Source organism: Mustela nivalis, assembly GCF_964662115.1.
Source record: "Mustela nivalis genome assembly, chromosome: 1".
Taxonomy (NCBI): Eukaryota; Metazoa; Chordata; class Mammalia; order Carnivora; family Mustelidae; genus Mustela; species Mustela nivalis.
In genome coordinates, this window is record NC_139020.1 from 127,744,898 (window position 1) to 127,762,665 (window position 17,768).

General features: G+C 40.6%; 1 protein-coding gene across 2 annotated transcripts in view; it reads right to left on the bottom strand.

Annotated features, from left to right (window-relative positions):
* Positions 1 to 279: 279 nt before the first annotated feature.
* ACP3 (acid phosphatase 3) overlaps positions 280 to 17,768 on the bottom strand; it is a 64,142-nt gene continuing 46,653 nt past the window's right edge. The window contains exons 11-14 of one of the 2 annotated variants that reach the window (XR_014308377.1): positions 17,545 to 17,708; positions 13,380 to 13,421; positions 2,993 to 3,139; positions 280 to 464 (exon numbers count right to left, since the gene is read on the bottom strand). Coding sequence is in view for 1 of the 2 variants with exons in the window: in XM_082719172.1 (XP_082575298.1) it covers positions 17,590 to 17,708 (119 nt within the window). In the remaining variant the exon portion in view is untranslated. Of the gene's footprint in view, positions 465 to 2,992; positions 3,140 to 13,379; positions 13,422 to 13,797; positions 17,709 to 17,768 lie in introns of those variants that run through there. The other variant, XM_082719172.1, reaches the window with a different exon arrangement.

The following is a 17,768-nucleotide window of genomic DNA, read 5'->3' on the forward strand; positions in this document are numbered from 1 at the left end:
CATGACCTATAAAATTGTGGGCAAAATAAAATGCCTGTTTCAAGCCACTGAAATTTGGGGCAGGTCATTAGAGAGTAACAGACAGAACAGAGGACCATGACCATCCATGTTCCACACGTCTTTTGTATCCTTCATATTAATTAGCAAATTAACAGGCAGAAAAAGGAAACTCTGGAATTCTTGACATATTGAGGATTGCATAGCATTTTGTTGACATTAAAGAACTACGGGGAGTAACAGGATAGAATCAAAATATATTGTCCAATAAATGCCCTATGATTATTTTTTTTACAAGATTTATTTATTAGGGTGCCTCGGTTGTTCAGTCAATTGAACATCTTCCTTTGGCTCAGGTCATGATCTTGGGTTCCTGGGATAGAGTCCCGTGTCAGGCTTGCTGCTCGGTTGGGGAGTCTGTTTCTCCCTCTCCCTCTATATCTCGCCTCAGCTCATGCTCTCTCTTGCTGTGAAAAAACAAATAAAATCTTTAAAAAATATAATTACTTATTTACTTTAGAAAGAGAGAAAGAGGGAGAGAGCATGCGAGCACGTGAGTGGGGGGAGGTGCAGAGAGCGAGAATCTTCAAGCAGTCTCCTCTCAGAGAGGAGCCCACCACGGGACTTGATCTCTGGACCCATGACATCACAACCTCCGTGGAAACCAAGAGTCAGATGCTTAACTGACTGAGCCTCCCAGGCACCCCTGGCCTATGATTCTTAAGGTACCCAGCCTTGTTTCTAAGATCTCAGCTTCGCCCTAGGATCCTTCCCAAATGCTGACTCCTGGTTTGGCTCCCAAAGATTTTCAGAGGTTACATTCTCTCCAAGGCAGAGTATGAGAGGATTTGAGAGAGAATAATGGAAATGCAAGTTAAAATGGTGTCATTGTGCTGGAAGCAATCTCTGTACATATGGACATGAACATAGGAACTCTCCAGACTCAGAGGAGCACTATCCCGTCGTGGCTGTTAGTATGGGCTCTGAGGTCAACCTGTTGTGACTGAAATCTGTGTCACCATAGGGCCTGCTATTGATTTGGGCATGGGACTTAATCTGTCTATACCTCAATTTACATATCTGTAAACTAGGAATAAAATAGGATCCTCCATCCTCTCAAGTATAATGAGATTTAGATGAGTTAATACATTTGAAACATTATTTGGCACACATAGTCTCTCTGAGGACCAAATGGATCCTTTTTTTTCCCAGATGAGCTTCCCCCACCCAAAGATTTATTTATTATTTGAGGAAGGGGAGGGGCAGAGGGAGAGAGAGAGACAGAGAGAATGAATCTCAACCAGACTCCATGCTGAGCACAGAGCCAGACAGGAGTTCAATCCCAGGACCCTTAGATCAGGGTCTGAGCCGAAATCAAGAGTTGTGGCTTGACCGACTGAGCCACCCAGGTGCCCCCAAATGGATCTCTCTTGAAATACTTTCAGTGACTCCTGAATTATTGAAGTGGTTCCTAAAATATATATGTGCCACATGTGCTTTCAGATAGTGTGCATATCAACTTTTTATGATTATAGTAGTTCAAATTTAACTTAACATATATTAGAATATGTACAACTAGCATTTCTGGGTTCACACATGAGATAGTATATTTTAAAAGGGGTCAATTATAAGATACACTAGGCCATAACTGCTATAGTTATGGCCCAAATGGTGAAGATGAAGCTAAAATGCTTGAAATTGGCATGTAGGGGTTGCAAATCCAACAAAGGAGAGAGGAATACAGAAATGGAGTCATTTAGGGGCCCCTGGATAGCTCACTGGGTTAGGCTTCTGACTCTTGATTTTTGGCTCAGGTCATGATCTAAGGGTCATGCGATTGAACCCCGTGTCAGTATCTGAGCTGGCCATGTAGAGTATCCTTAAGATCTTCCTCCTCCTCCCTCTGTCCCTTCCCACCCTCCCTTTCTAAAAAAAAAAAAACAAGAAAAGAAAAGAAAAAAAGAAGAAGAAACGGAGTCACTTATTCATAGTCACTTGACCAGCATATAATGCCAGCAATTCTTTGCATTATTTTATTTTATGTTTGACTGATCTAAAATGGGCAACACTATTTAGAATCTACATCTGCCTTCCAACAGGACAATGTATCTTTCATGGGGCAAGCAGTAATACTTTCATTTCAGCATATTTTCCTGAAAAGGATAATTAATTATGGTCTATAAAGTTACTGTGTTAATTTGGTAAAAGTAGATTCAAATTTACTAACTTTAGGTTAGTAAATTTATTTTTAAATTTATGTTGACTACCTTTATTGTTATGTGCTCTGGTTCATGTGCTCTGGTTTCTGGAAACTTGTCTTTATTGATTAATTAATTAATTAGGGGTCAAGGTTTAGCCCTCTTTGAGGGGCTCATAATGGACTTGCAATACTAATCAGCTGTTCAGATGTGATGATATGGTTTGGCAGTGATCTTGCTGCACTAAAATGAAGGGATGATTTGACAACTCAGAGTTCTCAGCACTAATTTTTTCTTAAGTGGAGCTAAGGGAGAGCTGAATTATTAACACATATCTGGTTATTTCATCAACATATTAGATTGTTAACTTGAATATCTTAGCCCCAAAATGTCATTCATGAAATGTGAGACTATCAGATCTTATCTTCATATTCTATTGCATCTACATAAAAACCACTTTAAGGTCATGTCTATGTAATTGTGGCAGGTCAGAGTTAATCGGGAGAATAATATATTCTGTGAATATAGAGTCGCTTCCTAAATCTTTCAGGGATTTTGAAATGGTCAGATTAAGAATATTAATATTAAAAAATTAAAAAAACACTCACCTCAATTTCATTAAGAGACATTAAGCTTGAAATTAACAAAATAAAAGGACATTCTACTTGAATGGGAATCACATATCATCTTAGCAGTCATTTTCTTCAGGCATTAACATCACACCAGTGAGACATTTTGGATAGAAAAAACACAACAAAATAAAATAAGAATGTGATGTGATTTTCTGAGAATCTTACCTGAGTACTTTTCGTCAAAGGAAGGTAGTATGGTTTAGCAGTTTAAAAGGATGTTGTCTAGAAGAGGACATCTTGGGCTCAGATCACATCTTTGTCACATTCCAGCTCTGAGACTGTAGGCAGATCACTTAGCCTCTGACTCTCCACCTATAAAATGGACATGATATTACTATTTGTACCTACCTCACAGGACCAGCACATAGTAAGTGCCATATAAATGTTTGTTAAATGAATGTACAAAATTTCTTTGTTGACCACAGGAATGTGTCATCAATTGCTTAGTGAAACTAGGGTGTTCCAGGTTCACACAATCCCATTCATATGGGTACTTTTCCACATTTTAACAAAGAGTAACTTCTTAAGAATTGCGTGTGTGTGCGTGTGTGTGTGTGTAAAATGTTTAAATTATGAAAATAACAGCTTCTTAATGTCTTATGTTTGGAAACGTCATTGCTTTAAAAGCATTGTAAATGCTTTTCTCATCTCCATTTGTCCCTGTCAGTCTTTCGGAAAACCAAGAGAAGTAATTTTGTACATGATGAATGATCTGAACTGAATGTCACCCTTAAGAGGCCAGGAAGGTGATCTGCGTAGCAAGGAAAAAGAAGATGAACAAAGTGACTGTTTTAATAACTTGGTAGCCTACTCTATTCAGGATTTCCAAGCTGTGAGAAATGATCATTCATGATTTTCTATGGATGTACTACAGAGAGAATGCAAACACTGCCTGGAAAAGCCGCTTCATCATCTGACTGTGGGGATCACTAGACCCTGCTTGGAATCACCTAATTACTGAAGGGCTCCCGTTCACCAGCAGCTGTTCAATTTTGGAGACATTGCCATGTCTGCTTCATTGAGGTCATTGAAACCTGGGCACAGAGGAGGTAATTTATATCTATAATTATAAGAAAGAAGTTACCCTGTATATAGCAAGAGATCAAAGAAAGAGAGATATCTACCACCTATATTCAGTATTAGTCTACTTGAAATTATTTTATCATTAACAAGATAACATCTTTAGAAACCACTCATTTGCTTGTTTTTGGTTCATTTGTTTGCAGTGTCTACCTTTCCATTGAATTGTTAATAACTTAAGCCGGCCTCACTGTGGAATCTCTCTTCCTGTTTTAATGACTTTTATTTAAGCATTCTATTACAGTTGACCTTGTGCTAAAATCTAGTTGCTTTGATTTTTCCAGAGAACATTAAGAATCCTCTCTCAGAAATAAATCCCCAGCCAAAGTAATATTTTTAATAAGATCTCAAGTTTTCTTATTCTTCCACCAAATGAAACTTTTCATCATTTTAATAATAGTTGTCATTTCAAAATGTGGTATAAGAAGATTGGGGGAAAAAAAACCTTGCTTTCAAGATTATACAGAGAGCTAATGAAAAATGACATCTCATGGTTACTTCTTTTAACTTTATAAAACTCAAAATCATAGTGTTTTTAGCTGGGAATGATAAAGTCTTATCTTTTCATTCAATATTTTATTTAACAAACCCTTATATGGTGTTTACTATGTTCCGGGCACTCTTCCTGGCACTTTATAAATGTTAACCTGTTTATTCCTATAACAATCCTCTGAGACAGGTACTATAATTATTCCCATTTACAGATGAGGAAACCGAGGCATGGGAATGTTAAATAACTTTCCCAGGATCATATGGCTAGCAAGTGGCAGGCACAGATTTAGACCCATGAAATTTGGCTCTACTACCTTATTCTCTTTTGTTCCCCATGTTTGAAAATGGTGTTGAATAAAATTTTCCTTGAGTCACTTTACTGAAAATAGTAACTGTTTTCATTATTAATTTTTTTATTATTTTTAGATTTTATTTATTTGACAGATAGAGATCACAAGCAGAGAGGGAGGAGGAAGCAGGCTCCCTGCCGAGCAGAGAGAGAATCTTAAGCAGCTTCCACACTCCGTGCAGAACCTGATGCCAGGCTCAATGTCAGAACCCTCCTGAGATCATGACCTCAGCCAAAATCAAGAGCTGGCTACCCAACCAACTGAGCCACCAAGGGAGCCCCAAGAATAGTAACTTCTAACACATAAGCACTTGACAAAAATTTGGCTTAAAAGACTTAGCTCGTCTTGTATAAAATTTTAAAATAATTTCATTATATGTAGATCAGACATAAATGTGAAAAGACACTGGGGGAAAAAGGAAAAAAATACACTTCTAAAGATTGAAGGAGAGACACACATGTTTTCTTTCCCTCACCTATTTTACTCATTTCAAGTATGATTTACTTTGTACAACACATGTAAGGGGGATGGAAGACAGATAGGAAAAGGTGGTACTTACATGTAGTTTTAGAAGATATAGCAACAAAGAGTTATGTATTAAAGTTTGGCTTTAGGGGCATCTGGCTGACTCAGTTAAGCGTCTGCCTTTGACTCAGGTCAGGTGGTCAGGGTCCTGGAATGCAGCCTCCTGTCAGGCTCCCTACTTGGCAGGGAGTCTGCTTCTACCCCTCACCCCTCATTCCTCCCCTCCTCCTCCCTTCCGCCCTCCTGCTTGTGCTCGCTCTGAGATAAACAAATAAAATCTTTTTAAAAAATTAAAAATAAAAAAATAAAAAAATAAAAACAAAAAATAAATTTTCTTTGGTATGTTACTTACTTATCTTCGGTAAAGTTACTATTTGTCCTAGGTTTTTTCAGAGAAATTATTGTTTCAAACATTTGGTTGCATTGTAAGTTTATTTTTCCCATGTTTGGGCCTGGAAAATATGATCACTGTAAGCATATTTCTATTTATTTGCTAACGAAATTTGTTATTTTGGGAACCACAAATTGTGAATGGCCGACCTTTTGAGGAGCCATCACTCTTTGTTCTCAAAACCCACAATTTTCATAGGCCTTACTTCTTTAATTTCCTCCTTTCTTCAGATGAGACCTACTAAAACTACATTTCAAATGTGTGCCTGTTTCCAACTTCTATGATTCTTTTTTTGAAAATACATTTTCAGGGGCGCCTGGGTGTCTCAGTGGGTTGAGCCACTGCCTTCTGCTCGGGTTGATGAGGGAGCAGGAGGCTGGCTGAGGACAAAGCAAGAGCTGGCGCCTTGCACCGCCCCCTTCATCCGCTCCCCTCCATAAGTGTAGCATTCCTCAGGCACCCCTGACTGCCATAAAATGATAAATAGTTAACTTGCTGAGATCGCAATCCTGCAAAACAGGAGTCTCCCTTGGTTTGCAAAGGTCCTTGAGATTACAACAAAGAAGTTACCTTATCAATAGCCCAATTTCCAAAGACACAGAACTCAGTTCCTCAAGCCTAATGTCACCCTCCCCTCCATAAAAACCAAAGGAGGTGGAAGTAGAAGGAAAAGTAAATAAAGTTAAATTTCTTCTAAACCTAAATCTCATTAACAAGGATGCTTGATAGCAGGAATGTAACATTCCACCAGACTCCCAATTGTCTTTACTTGATAGCAACTAAGCCTTCAATATCCTGATAGTATTCTTTGCCCCAATAGCCCTTCTGAACACCCCTCTGTCCTCACCTACCCAACTCCTGTGTATATAACCAACCACTCCTAACAATCCAGGGCAGCCGCATCTCTGCCTGCCCACGGGCCCTGTCCCCGTGCTCTAATAAATCACCTTTTGCACCAACGACGTCTTAAGAATTCTTTCTTTAGTCGTCGGCTCCGAACCTCCTCACCCCACTGAACCTGACTTAGGTTCTGGGACTTCATCAGGGTCATGATCTTGGGGTCCTGGGATCGAGTCCCACGTCGGGCTCTCTGCTCAGCAGGGGGCCTGCTTCCCTTCCTCTCTCTCTGCCTGCCTCTCTGCCTACTTGTGATCTCTCTGTGTCAAATGTCAAATGAATAAATAAAATCTTAAAAAAAAAAAAAAGAAAATACATTTTCAATGTCGACTTAACTAAGGCAGTTTGAGATCTCTGAGTTCCTTACAGACTCTTGACTAAGTTGACAAACCTGAAGTAAGTAGCAGGTGAGTGTTCGGCTCAGCCTGAGGGCTTCTGCCTAGTTTAGAGCAGGGTTTCTCCAAACAGGTCCGGAACTCCCTATGGCAGAGTCAGGTGTGGTGCTTGCTAACAAGGCAGATTTCTAGGCTTACTAAATCGAAATTTAGGGGATTGAGGACTGGGAATTTGAATCTTTAACAAGCATCCTTGTAGAATCTGTTCTTAAAAAAGATTTTTAAAAAGATTTTTTATTTATTCATTTGAGAGAGAGTGAGTGTGGGGGCTCGACCATGAACAGGTGGGAGGGGCAGAGGGAGAAGGAGGAGCAGACTCCCCACTGAGCAGGGACACCCAATGTGGGGCTCGTTCTGGGATTCTGAGATCATGACCTTGAGTGAGGGAGAGAAGGGGCTATGTAGGGAGAGATAGATAGGGGGCTTTGTGATGAGGCTCGCAGAAATCCCCAGAATGTGAAGGTGTGGGGAAACCAGAGATAAGGGCACAAATAGGAGCACCCTGCTCTAAGTGTGTGGGGGTGGGTGTCTTTATGATAATTACTTGTGACCAACAAAGAATAACCAATGCTAAAAAGGAAGTAAGCCATTGAAGGTTATCAATAGAGATGTTAAAAGGATTTAAGCTCCCTGGTTAGCTTTCTATAAAAGACCAACCCTAAAGGTTTTCATTGGCAACCCTGTTAGAACCCTTCTCACTCTTGAGAGCTGTTTGTGTATCTTCACTTAAGAAAAAGAAGAGCCATCTGTACCCCAGTGTTCATAGCAGCAATGGCCATAGTCGCCAAACTGTGGAAAGAACCAAAATGTCCTTCAAGGGACAAATGGATAAAGAAGATATGGTCCATATATACAATGGAGTATTATGAGTACCCAACTTTTGTATCAACATGGATGGGACTGGAGGAGATTATGCTGAGTGAAATAAGTCAATCATATGGCTTCACTTACTTGTGGAGCATACGGAACAACATGGAGGACACTGGGAGAGAAGTGAGTTGGGGGAAATTGGAGGGGGAGACAGACAATGAGAGACTGTGGACTCTGAGAAACAAACTGAGGGTTTTGATGGGGGGCGGGGGTTGGGTGAGCCTGGTGGTGGGTATTAAGGAGGGCACATATTGCATGGATCACTGGGTGTGGTGCATAAACAATGAATTTTGGAACACTGAAAAATAAAATAAAATTCAAAAGAAAGAAAGGAAAGAAAGAAACTGCTATAGCTTTACTCACTCTGTTGTCCACGGGGTTCATTCTTTGACTCCCTGAGACAAAAACCTAGCTCTCCAGCTTAAGCCCAAGACAAAGGCAGCCATTTAATCAACTGAGCCTCCCAGGTGCCTCACATCCTTGTGGATTCTTAGGCACAAACCGCTGGTTTTGTTATGCTTCGGCAATGTCTCTAATTAATTAATTTCAGGTGGGGCTGCATGGAACTCCTCCAGCTTGAAACTGACCCAAAGGTGATGAAGCACCAACAGTACTACTGGTTGGGTAAATCAAGTATTTATAGAGAATGTGGTTTGAATCAAACCAATGTATATTCTTGAACAAGGGGCCGAAAGAAATCTTAAGAATACAGGCGTATCTCACTTTTTTGTGCGTCGTAGATAACTGTTTTTTTTTTTAAATTGAAAGTCTGTGGCAACCCTGCATTAAACAAACCTATTGGTGCCATCTTTCTAACATCATTTGCTTACTTTGTGTCTCTGTCACATTTTGGTAGTTCTTGCGGTATTTTGAACTTTATTATATTTGTTATGGTGATCTGTGATCAGTGGTTATGACTTGCTGAAAGCTCAGATGATGGTTAGCATTTTAGCAATCAAGTATTCTTTAAGGTATGTACTTTTTTTTTAAAGAGCTAATGCTGATGTGGTTTTGGAATACTGGTGAGGTTCAGTGGGGTGAGGTCCGGAGCTGACAACCAAGAAAGAATTCTTGAGACGTCTTTGGTGCAAAATGGTGGTTTATTAAAGCACAGGGGCGGGGGCACCTGGGTGGCTTAGTTGGTTAAGCGACTGCCTTCGGCTCAGGTCATGATTCCTGGGTCCTAGAATCGAGTTCCACATCTGGCTCCTAGCTCAGTGGGGAGCCTGCTTCTCCCTCTCCCTCTACGTGCTACTCTGCCTGCTTATGTCTGTCAAATAAATAAAAATTCTTAAAAAAAAAAAAAAAGAAAGAAAAGCACAGGGACAGGACTAGTGGGCAGAAAGAGCAGCTACACGGAGCGGGTCGGGTGGATGGAGTGGGCTTCAGGAGTGGTGACTGTATACTTGGGAATCGGAGAAGTAATGAAACGGAAGTTTTGGAAAGAATTTTCATATCTAAAGAGGACGTAAGAGATAATGGAGGCCTTTCCATTGTCACGTTAAGGTTATTTACCTCCCTAGTAAGGCATTAACATTAAGATAGTTAGGAGATTCCTAGAAAAATGTCACATTTGTGCCAAGCAGGGGTGAGGTCTGCCGGGAGGTTGCAGGGCGTCAGTTTACGCTTTGCCCTCAGGTAGCCTTCTGTTCCCTCATCAGTGCTATTGCACTGCATTTAATAGGCTACAGTATAGTGTAAATATACCCCCTCCCTTATTTTAGAGAGAGAGAGAGGGAGAGAAAGAGAATGAACACGTGAGCAGGGAGGGGCAGAGGGAGAGAGAGCATTTTAAGTAGGCTCCCTGCCCACGAGGGGCTCGATCTCACAACCCAGAGATCATGACCTAAGCTGAAATCAATAGTCAGATGCTCAACCAATTGAGCCACCCAGGGTTCCCAAATATCACTTTTATATATACCGGGAAACCAAAAATTTCAGCTGACTCATTTTAATGCAATATTTGCTTTATTATAGTAGCCGGGACTGAACCCCAGTATTTTTCTTTCCTTCTTTTTTTTTTTTTTTTTTAAAGATTTTTATTTATTTATTTGACGGACAGAGATCACAAGTAGGCAGAGAGGCGGGCAGAGCGAGAGAGGAGGAAGCAGGCTCCCTGCTTGAGCAGAGAGCCTGATGCGGGGCTCGATCCCAGGACTCTGAGATCACGACCTGAGCCGAAGGCAGAGGCTTTAACCCACTGAGCCACCCAGGCGTCCCTGAACCCCAGTATTTCTGAGGTATGCCTACATATGAATATATGCTGGTTAAGACTTGGAATTAGGCAGATGCTTTGGATCCCCAACGGCCCTCTCCCATGAGACTTGGCTTCTCCAGACACTTGTCCTCTCCCAGGTCTGGCCCTTGGTATTGCGCACACGTCTTCAGCCTGCCTTGGGAACCCTTGAGCCCTCTGGGCCTGTGGACTCCAGCCAGTTCGGAATCATCTGCATAGCCTCTAGGGTGGGAGGGAGCACACCATCCAAAATTCTTTTCTGAGGAGGCAATTTAGATGGCCCCGTCAGTCCCCGTCTGGACTGGCTGTCTGATAGGGTCTGTACCAATAATTGAGGCTCCCGGGTGTCTCTTAGTGAAGGATTCCCCGGCTGCCCTCCAGGCCCTATTCTGGCAAGGCTGTCCAGATTCCTCCGACTTTAACTTCAGGGAGAATATGGGCACTTGTGTAGGTTAAGATTAGAATTAGGAGGATGCCAGGGGCGCCTGGGTGGCTCAGTGGGTTAAAGCCTCTGCCTTCGGCTCAGGTCATGATCTCAGGGTCCTGGGATCGAGCCCCACATCGGGCTCTCTGCTCGGCAGGGAGCCTGCTTCCCACTCTCTCTCTGCCTGCCTCTGCCTACTTGTGATCTTGCTCTCTATGTCAAATAAATAAATAAAATCTTAAAAAATCTTAAAAAAAAAAAAAAGAATTAGGGGGATGCCAGATACCTGAAACAGCAGTCTCTTTTGACCCAGCCTCCTTCTCCACCTGCCCTGTTCAGGTTCCCTGGCCACCCTGAACTGCGTATGTGTGCAGGTGCAAACCACACCTTGTGGGCCAGCCTCAGCCTGTGGGAGCACTCCAGGTGTGGGAGCTCCAGAATGAGCCTATAGGGAGGAGGGGGGTCACTCCCCCAAAGCTTTCTGAGTCTGCAGCTTTCAGCAGGCAACAGTCAACCCCAATTTGAACTAGGGGCTTGATGCGGTATTGGTTTCTCCAGCAAGCGTCTCTTATTGGAGAACATCTGGTGTACCCCGACCTAGGCAAGGCAGTCCGGATTCTACAGGGAGAATAGACGCATTTGCTTCAGCTATGGCTTGGGTTAGGCCGATGCACATACTCCCTGTAGCTGCCCGGTTCTAAGACCCTGGCTCCACGGGAACCTATCTGGTCAGCTGCCTCTGGGCCTGCAGTTTCAGTCTGTCATGAACCACCTGTATAACCCCCAGCAGGTGGAGGGAACCCACCTCCCAAAACTCCTTCTGAGGCAGCAGCTTTAAGCTGGTGGCATCAGTCCCTGTTTGGAGTGGTTGCCTATGGAGTCCTGGGTTCACCAGTCACGAAGGCTCCCAGGTTTCTCATATTGGATGACACCCTGGCAGCCAAGCAGGCCCCTTCTTGCCAAGACAGTCCAGACGTCTATAGCTACCTTCGGGGAGAAGGTAGCTATAGTGTTGTGCAAAATTAGCCAGAAGGACAAGGAGGCCACGTGGTTTAAAACCAGACTCGGTACTGAAGGGCAAAATTGGGTGGCAGCACTACAAAGGAAGAGCCAAGTCCTTGAGGCACTACGAAGGAAAAATAGTATAAGCTAGTAAAAACAGAAAAACCCAGTTAAAGAAATTAATGTTATCTGTGAGCCTTATGAAGGCAGGGTCTATAAATAATTCAGTACTGTATTCCTTACATCAAACAATGGCACAATGGTATTTAACCTTTCCTTGAGCTAAGATTTTCTTTGAAAAATATGAGAGAGGGATGCCTGGGTGGCCCAGTCAGTTAAGCATCTGCCTTTGGCTCAGGTCATCCAGGATGGAGTCTGACTGCAGGCTTCTTGCTCAGTAGGGAGCCTGCTTCTCCCTCTGTCTGCTGGTCCCCCTGCTTGTGTTCTCTCTGACAAATAAATAAAATCTTAAAAAAAAAAGAGAAAAATATGAGAGAAACTATGGGCCCTACTTCATTCTAAGAGCAGGCACTTAGCAAATGTTAGTGAGATTAACTTAGCAAATGTTAGTGAGATTAAATTAAATTGTGTACATAGCATTATATCTTTTTTCTTTTTCCTTCACTGAATAGCATAACTTTTTAAACTTTGACGAATGCAATTATAGACCCCTTTGCTAGAAAAACAAACTTAGGGTTTCCTGTTTAGGGAAAAAAAGACCCATTGCACTTAACTTCCCTTCCTCCCAATGTTTTCCTGCAGTAAAATAAAAGATGTTAAAAATAAGAATGAAATCATAACAGTGCTACAGAGAGGGACAGTGGCAGAGCAGATGTTTGGAGAAATTCTTCTAAGATAAACAGGTAAGATTGAACTGATGAAGAAGTCAAAATGGGGAAATTGTAGTCAGACCCACAAGAGATGAACATGGTTCTTTCGGAAAGAGCCAAAGAGAAGGTTAGAGCTTCTCGCATCACACAGTAAGTAATATACCAAGCTAACAAGAATTTTAATGAAGTTATTCAAGAACATATTGTTGGGAAAAGAGATATACATGACTAAAAGGGAAATCAAGACTAGCCATCCCTACGAATCCACAGAATTCTTCATTTGTGGATTATGATTCATGAATATTTGAGAAAAACCCAGAGCACGGAAGAGAAAGACCAAGATTAATAAATTCAAACAACTGAGCCCAGACAAACAGAGGTAATTTAGGGAACAGAGGAGAACTTGAAAAAAATTCCAAGTAGAATTTTTTTTTTTTAAAGCTTTTATTTATTTATTTGAAAGAGAGCGAGCTAGTGTGTGTGCATGATTGGGGTGGGGGCAGGGTGGACAGAGGGAGAGGGAGAAGCAGGCTTCTTGCTAAGGAGGGACCCGGACTTGGGGCTCAGTCTCTCAAGAGATCATGATCTGAGCCAAAGGCAGATGCCCAACCAACTAAACCCCCCAAGCACCCCTCAAGTAGGATTCTTAAAGATTGAAGAATAGATTGCATTCATAAAATAAGAAGTGGCTATCATGAAAAAGGAACAATCAATGAATAGGAAAGTATTCTTAGAAATAAAAAAAGAATGGATTTGCTGGAGACTAAATTAGTGTTCTGGAAAATAAAATCTCCTAGAATGTAGAGAAATAAAATAAAAAGCTGGAAAATATGTGAGAAAAGTTAAAGCATGGAGGATAAATCCAGGAAATACAAGTTCAAGGATATAATTTTCTGGAGTCAAAGACAAGTGTAAGCCAGATATAATTAAATAGGAAACAGGTACACTGCCTACATGCATTCTAGAGAAATTTCAGAATTCCATGGATAAAAAGAATACTTAAAAAGTTTCAGAAAAAGAAAAGAAAAGAAAAGAAAGGAAACAGCACCAGATTACTTACATTGGATAAGAACGATACCAATCAGACTTCTCATCAGCAGTCCTGTATGTTAGAAGACAACAGAATACTGCATTCACATTCTGGGGTAAACTGATTTTCAACCTGAAAATGTAAACATTGCTGACTGATAGGTAAGTGAAAGGGCAAATACACACATATTTGGACATGTCAGAATCAGAAAGCTTAGTGCTCAAGTAGCCTTTAAAAAATTACTTCAAGAAAATGAAAAAAAAAAAAAAGTACAAGAAAGAGGACATCTTGCATTATAAGAGCAATGAAAGATGTGAAATTTCAGAAAAATCTAAGTGTAAGTTAGTTCATAAAATTCATGCTAGTCACTAGAAGAACTAAAACCAAATATTGTTGACAAGCTTGCCTCTGATGAGTGGAAGTGGGTAGAAAGAACTTTTACCTTGTATTTTAGACCCTTCTGTATTATCTGAATTTATTTTTGTTTTAAACAGTTACTTGTAACAACAAATTTAATAAAAAATTTAAGAGGCACCCCTCCCCCAATATAGCAATACTTATAGTCCAAGTGGGTTGTCAGATTCCTTCTTTAGAAATTTTGTAGGAAGAGGAATAGTTCATTTAGCATAGGATGGTTTTGGAAAAAGTCTAAGGTACTGTTGTTAAGACAGGCTTGCAAGTAAAACATTTCAGAAAAATCCTTGATCAATTCAGCACACATAAAAAACAGGAAGATGTAGACGTATACGAAAGATGACTTTCACTTCTTCACAATCACCTGAAAGTGAATCTTGCAAATTAAAACAAAACAACCCAAAACATTCTTTCTCCTTCAAAACTGTTCATCATCTTGTCTAAAGTATAATTGTCCAATTATACCAGCCACATACGGCTGTTGAAACTTGACATGTACCTAGTTCAAATTGAGATATGCTTTAAGGGTAAAATACACATCAGACTTCAAATACTCTAAAAAAAAACCCCTGAAAAATATCTCATTAATAATTTTTAAAACATTAATGACATGTTAAAGTGATTTTTTGCGAAACACTGGGTTAAATTTTATTAGAATAAATTTTAGATTGACTTTTACCTTTTTATAATGTAGCTATTAGAAAATTTTAAATCCCATATGGGGTCCTTATTTGTGGCTTGTATTATGTTTCTGTTAGACAGCCCTGGTCTAAAGCACCAAAATGTAGCACATGTTCATTACTACTCAATGGGGTTTGTATAAAGAGAGTTCTGAAGGAGAAAACTCATTTTGGCTTTCACTTGCCAAGAAACTCCCCTGGCAATGAAGAAAGGATCAATGCTAGTAATATTAGAACAAGATGGCTCGAGAACAGGAAGCTGGGAGAATGGGAACACGACTGAATTCAGGGAGAAGCAATGCCAGTCCTGATATAAAAAATTCTGTTGGTTGAATGACTTCCAATAAAATGTTTGCCTCTAAGGGTTGTACTCTTCTAATACCATCAATTATTCTTTTTATATAATCATATTCTCGTAATACTTCTTTACATAATGCCATTCTAGCTAGGAATTCTCTGCGTACACCTTACTTAGAATTTTATTTTTTTAGGACATTTCCCTAAAGTGATGTGGTAATGATTACATTACTCTAATCCTGTTCCAAGACCTCTATACCAATTCAAATTTTCCATTCAAAGTGGGCAACACATTTCAGAGCGGAGGTTATCTCAATCCTAGCAGTTATCTTTCAAACAATATTTATCCTTATGTCTACCCAGCTTCTCTGATCCATCTGAAAAGGTTACTTTTATCAATAGAGGGAATTTGAATATTTTTCTGGTGAAGACAGATAATTAGCTTATTTCCTGAGGAATGGTACAGTGGATTTGTGTTGCCAGCTTTGTCACTATAGATCATTTGTCATTTGTGTTTTTCACTCTGCCATTAACTATGAAAAACAATGACAGTGTTTATCAACAGAGCAGCTCTGTGGAAGGTAAAAGAAAGGCGTGAAAGCTTTCTTTACAATAATCAAGAGATGGTAAAAGAAGAGAAATGAGGGATATTAAAAAAGAATCCAGAAACAATAGAAAGTAGGGGTCCTTTTAGCCACTGACAGCATTAAAAGATGATATTAGGGAAAGGTGGTGAAAACTTTTACTTTTATATTCTATCAACCCTATATAAGGCTGTTGTTGCAGCCAAACACCTTGGCAGTCAGATTAAGGATGGACAATTTAGCATATAAGCTAGTGATTAGCAAATAGGTCCTCTATCAATGTTTGTTAAATAAGTGAAAAAATCCATGACTTACGGTTCTATTTTCTACTTCTATTTTCAAATCTCATTACGTATTAGCATAAGATGTTATGGTCTCATTACTAAATGGCTGGCTACTTTACAGAGACGGTAATTTGTTCTTTGTTCTTGCAGCTATAGATGTTTTTCTCCTTCCCAGGTTGAGGATGAAGCCGGATCTTGCATTTCTTTGCCTACATGCCTTTTGTGTTGCAGGAGGAAGCAGCAGTTGCCAGGCAAGAGAATACAACTCCCTCCTTCTCAGGCTCCCCCCCCCCCCCCGCCCCCAATAGTCTTGGCTCAGTAGGAATTATGTAGAAAGTGATAGAGGTAAGCACTTGAAGTTTACAGGAGAAAGCTGTGGAATCCAAGGGGAGGGGAAGATTCCTAGACTAAGAGATGGGGCAGGATTCTAGGAGAGTTTCTGGCTTATAGGTATCATCCCAGGAAGGGGACTGGACAATGCCAGGATGGCAAAGTCCAAGTGTATGGCCTTGGAGGCCATGCACAGATGTCCTCTGCCTACCTTCAGGAGACCATGTGGGAATGGACAGTGTGTTTACTGGATACCAGTGTGGACAGTAGCCTAGAGGATTCTTATCCAACTCTTCCCACCAATTATATTCTGGGACCTTTAGTAATACCTGAGAAGGTGAAGAATCCTACCAATGAATGACACTGAATTTCCCACCAACTGGATGGTAAAAGTGTCAGCATGGGATAAGATTGTTTAGAATCCATTTCAGGCTAAATGCAATGGTATCAATCATGAAAGTGCTTGCTTGGACAATGACGAATCCCCAGCATGAAATGAAAAACAAATTGTTCACAGAACATGAGAACTAGATGTTACTTCTATGTTCATTCATCTAGTCTAGACTCTTCATTTTTTTAGATTATGAAGCCAAGTTTTAAGACTTAAAAGAACTTGTTCCAAGTTATTGGCCCGAAGCCAGTACGGAGATGTGCCAGGGTGTCATCAACCTTCAGCTCACTTTTCTTTCTGCCATGCCACTTGAGAAATTCAGATCTATTTGTGATGATTAAATACATTAGTATTTCATCATGGCCATGAAGAGTTCTCATTAAAGTAAATCTCTTACTTTGAGATGAAACAAAGAAATTGGAACTATAAAAATATGGAGGTCTGATGACAGTAGAGGTAAAAACAAACAAACAAACAAACAACAACAAAAAAACATGGCTGCCTGGATTTTCTAGCTTTTTTCACATTATAGAAGTTGTGGGGGAAATGACCTGAGCTACCATTACAGTAGTTGATATTACAGGTTCTGAAAATGAAATCCCTCTCCCGAAGGCAGTTTCAATACAGCTACGTGTATGTTATGTGTGTTAGCACATATACACACACAGAAATCTGTTAGCTACTAAACACTGGGCGGGGGTTTCTTTTCAGGGGTGTGTACATATTTGTATTAAATCTACTTAACAACTAAAGAAATGATTCATTTATACCTTCTAATTGGGTCTTACTTCTTAAGAATCATCCTACATGATACTACTTCTAGTTTAATTGTCCTCATTATCCAGTCTTCTTTAATCTACGTCTTTGTCACACATTGCAACCTTTTGCTCTTTGCAGGCAAAAGGCTGATTGGAGTTCGATTTTTTCTTTCTTTCTGGACATCCATGCTAGATCTAGAGGACTACCATGCTAGATCTAGAGGACTACCATCCTTTGCAGAAGACCTCCTAGCTGAATAAGAAGCCCATACTGCTATGAGGAGGGCAACCATCAGGAGACCTAACCAAGTAACTTGTGGGTTCATTCTCTAGTCCTTGGGTCTCTTGGAGTTTGGACCCTGCTCTAGACAGGTTCGAAGGGAAGGGTGTGGGCAGGATGATGGCCACATGGTGAAAGCCTGTCCTTTGAATGAGGCATCACTGAGAGATCATGCACCCCAGGAGTTTGGTCTGGTGGGTCCGTCCTTATCCAGCCATCTGCTCAGATGTTCCGATAGGGGTCTCTGTGCCAGCAGGGCCCATAGCGGAGGAGGGTAAACAGCAGCACCACCAGGACACCAGACACCAGGCAAAAGGCAACAGCAAGGATGACCTTTAGAACTGTGGAAAAATTGGAAAAGCAATAATGTAACATTAATGGATTGGGAAAATATAAAGATT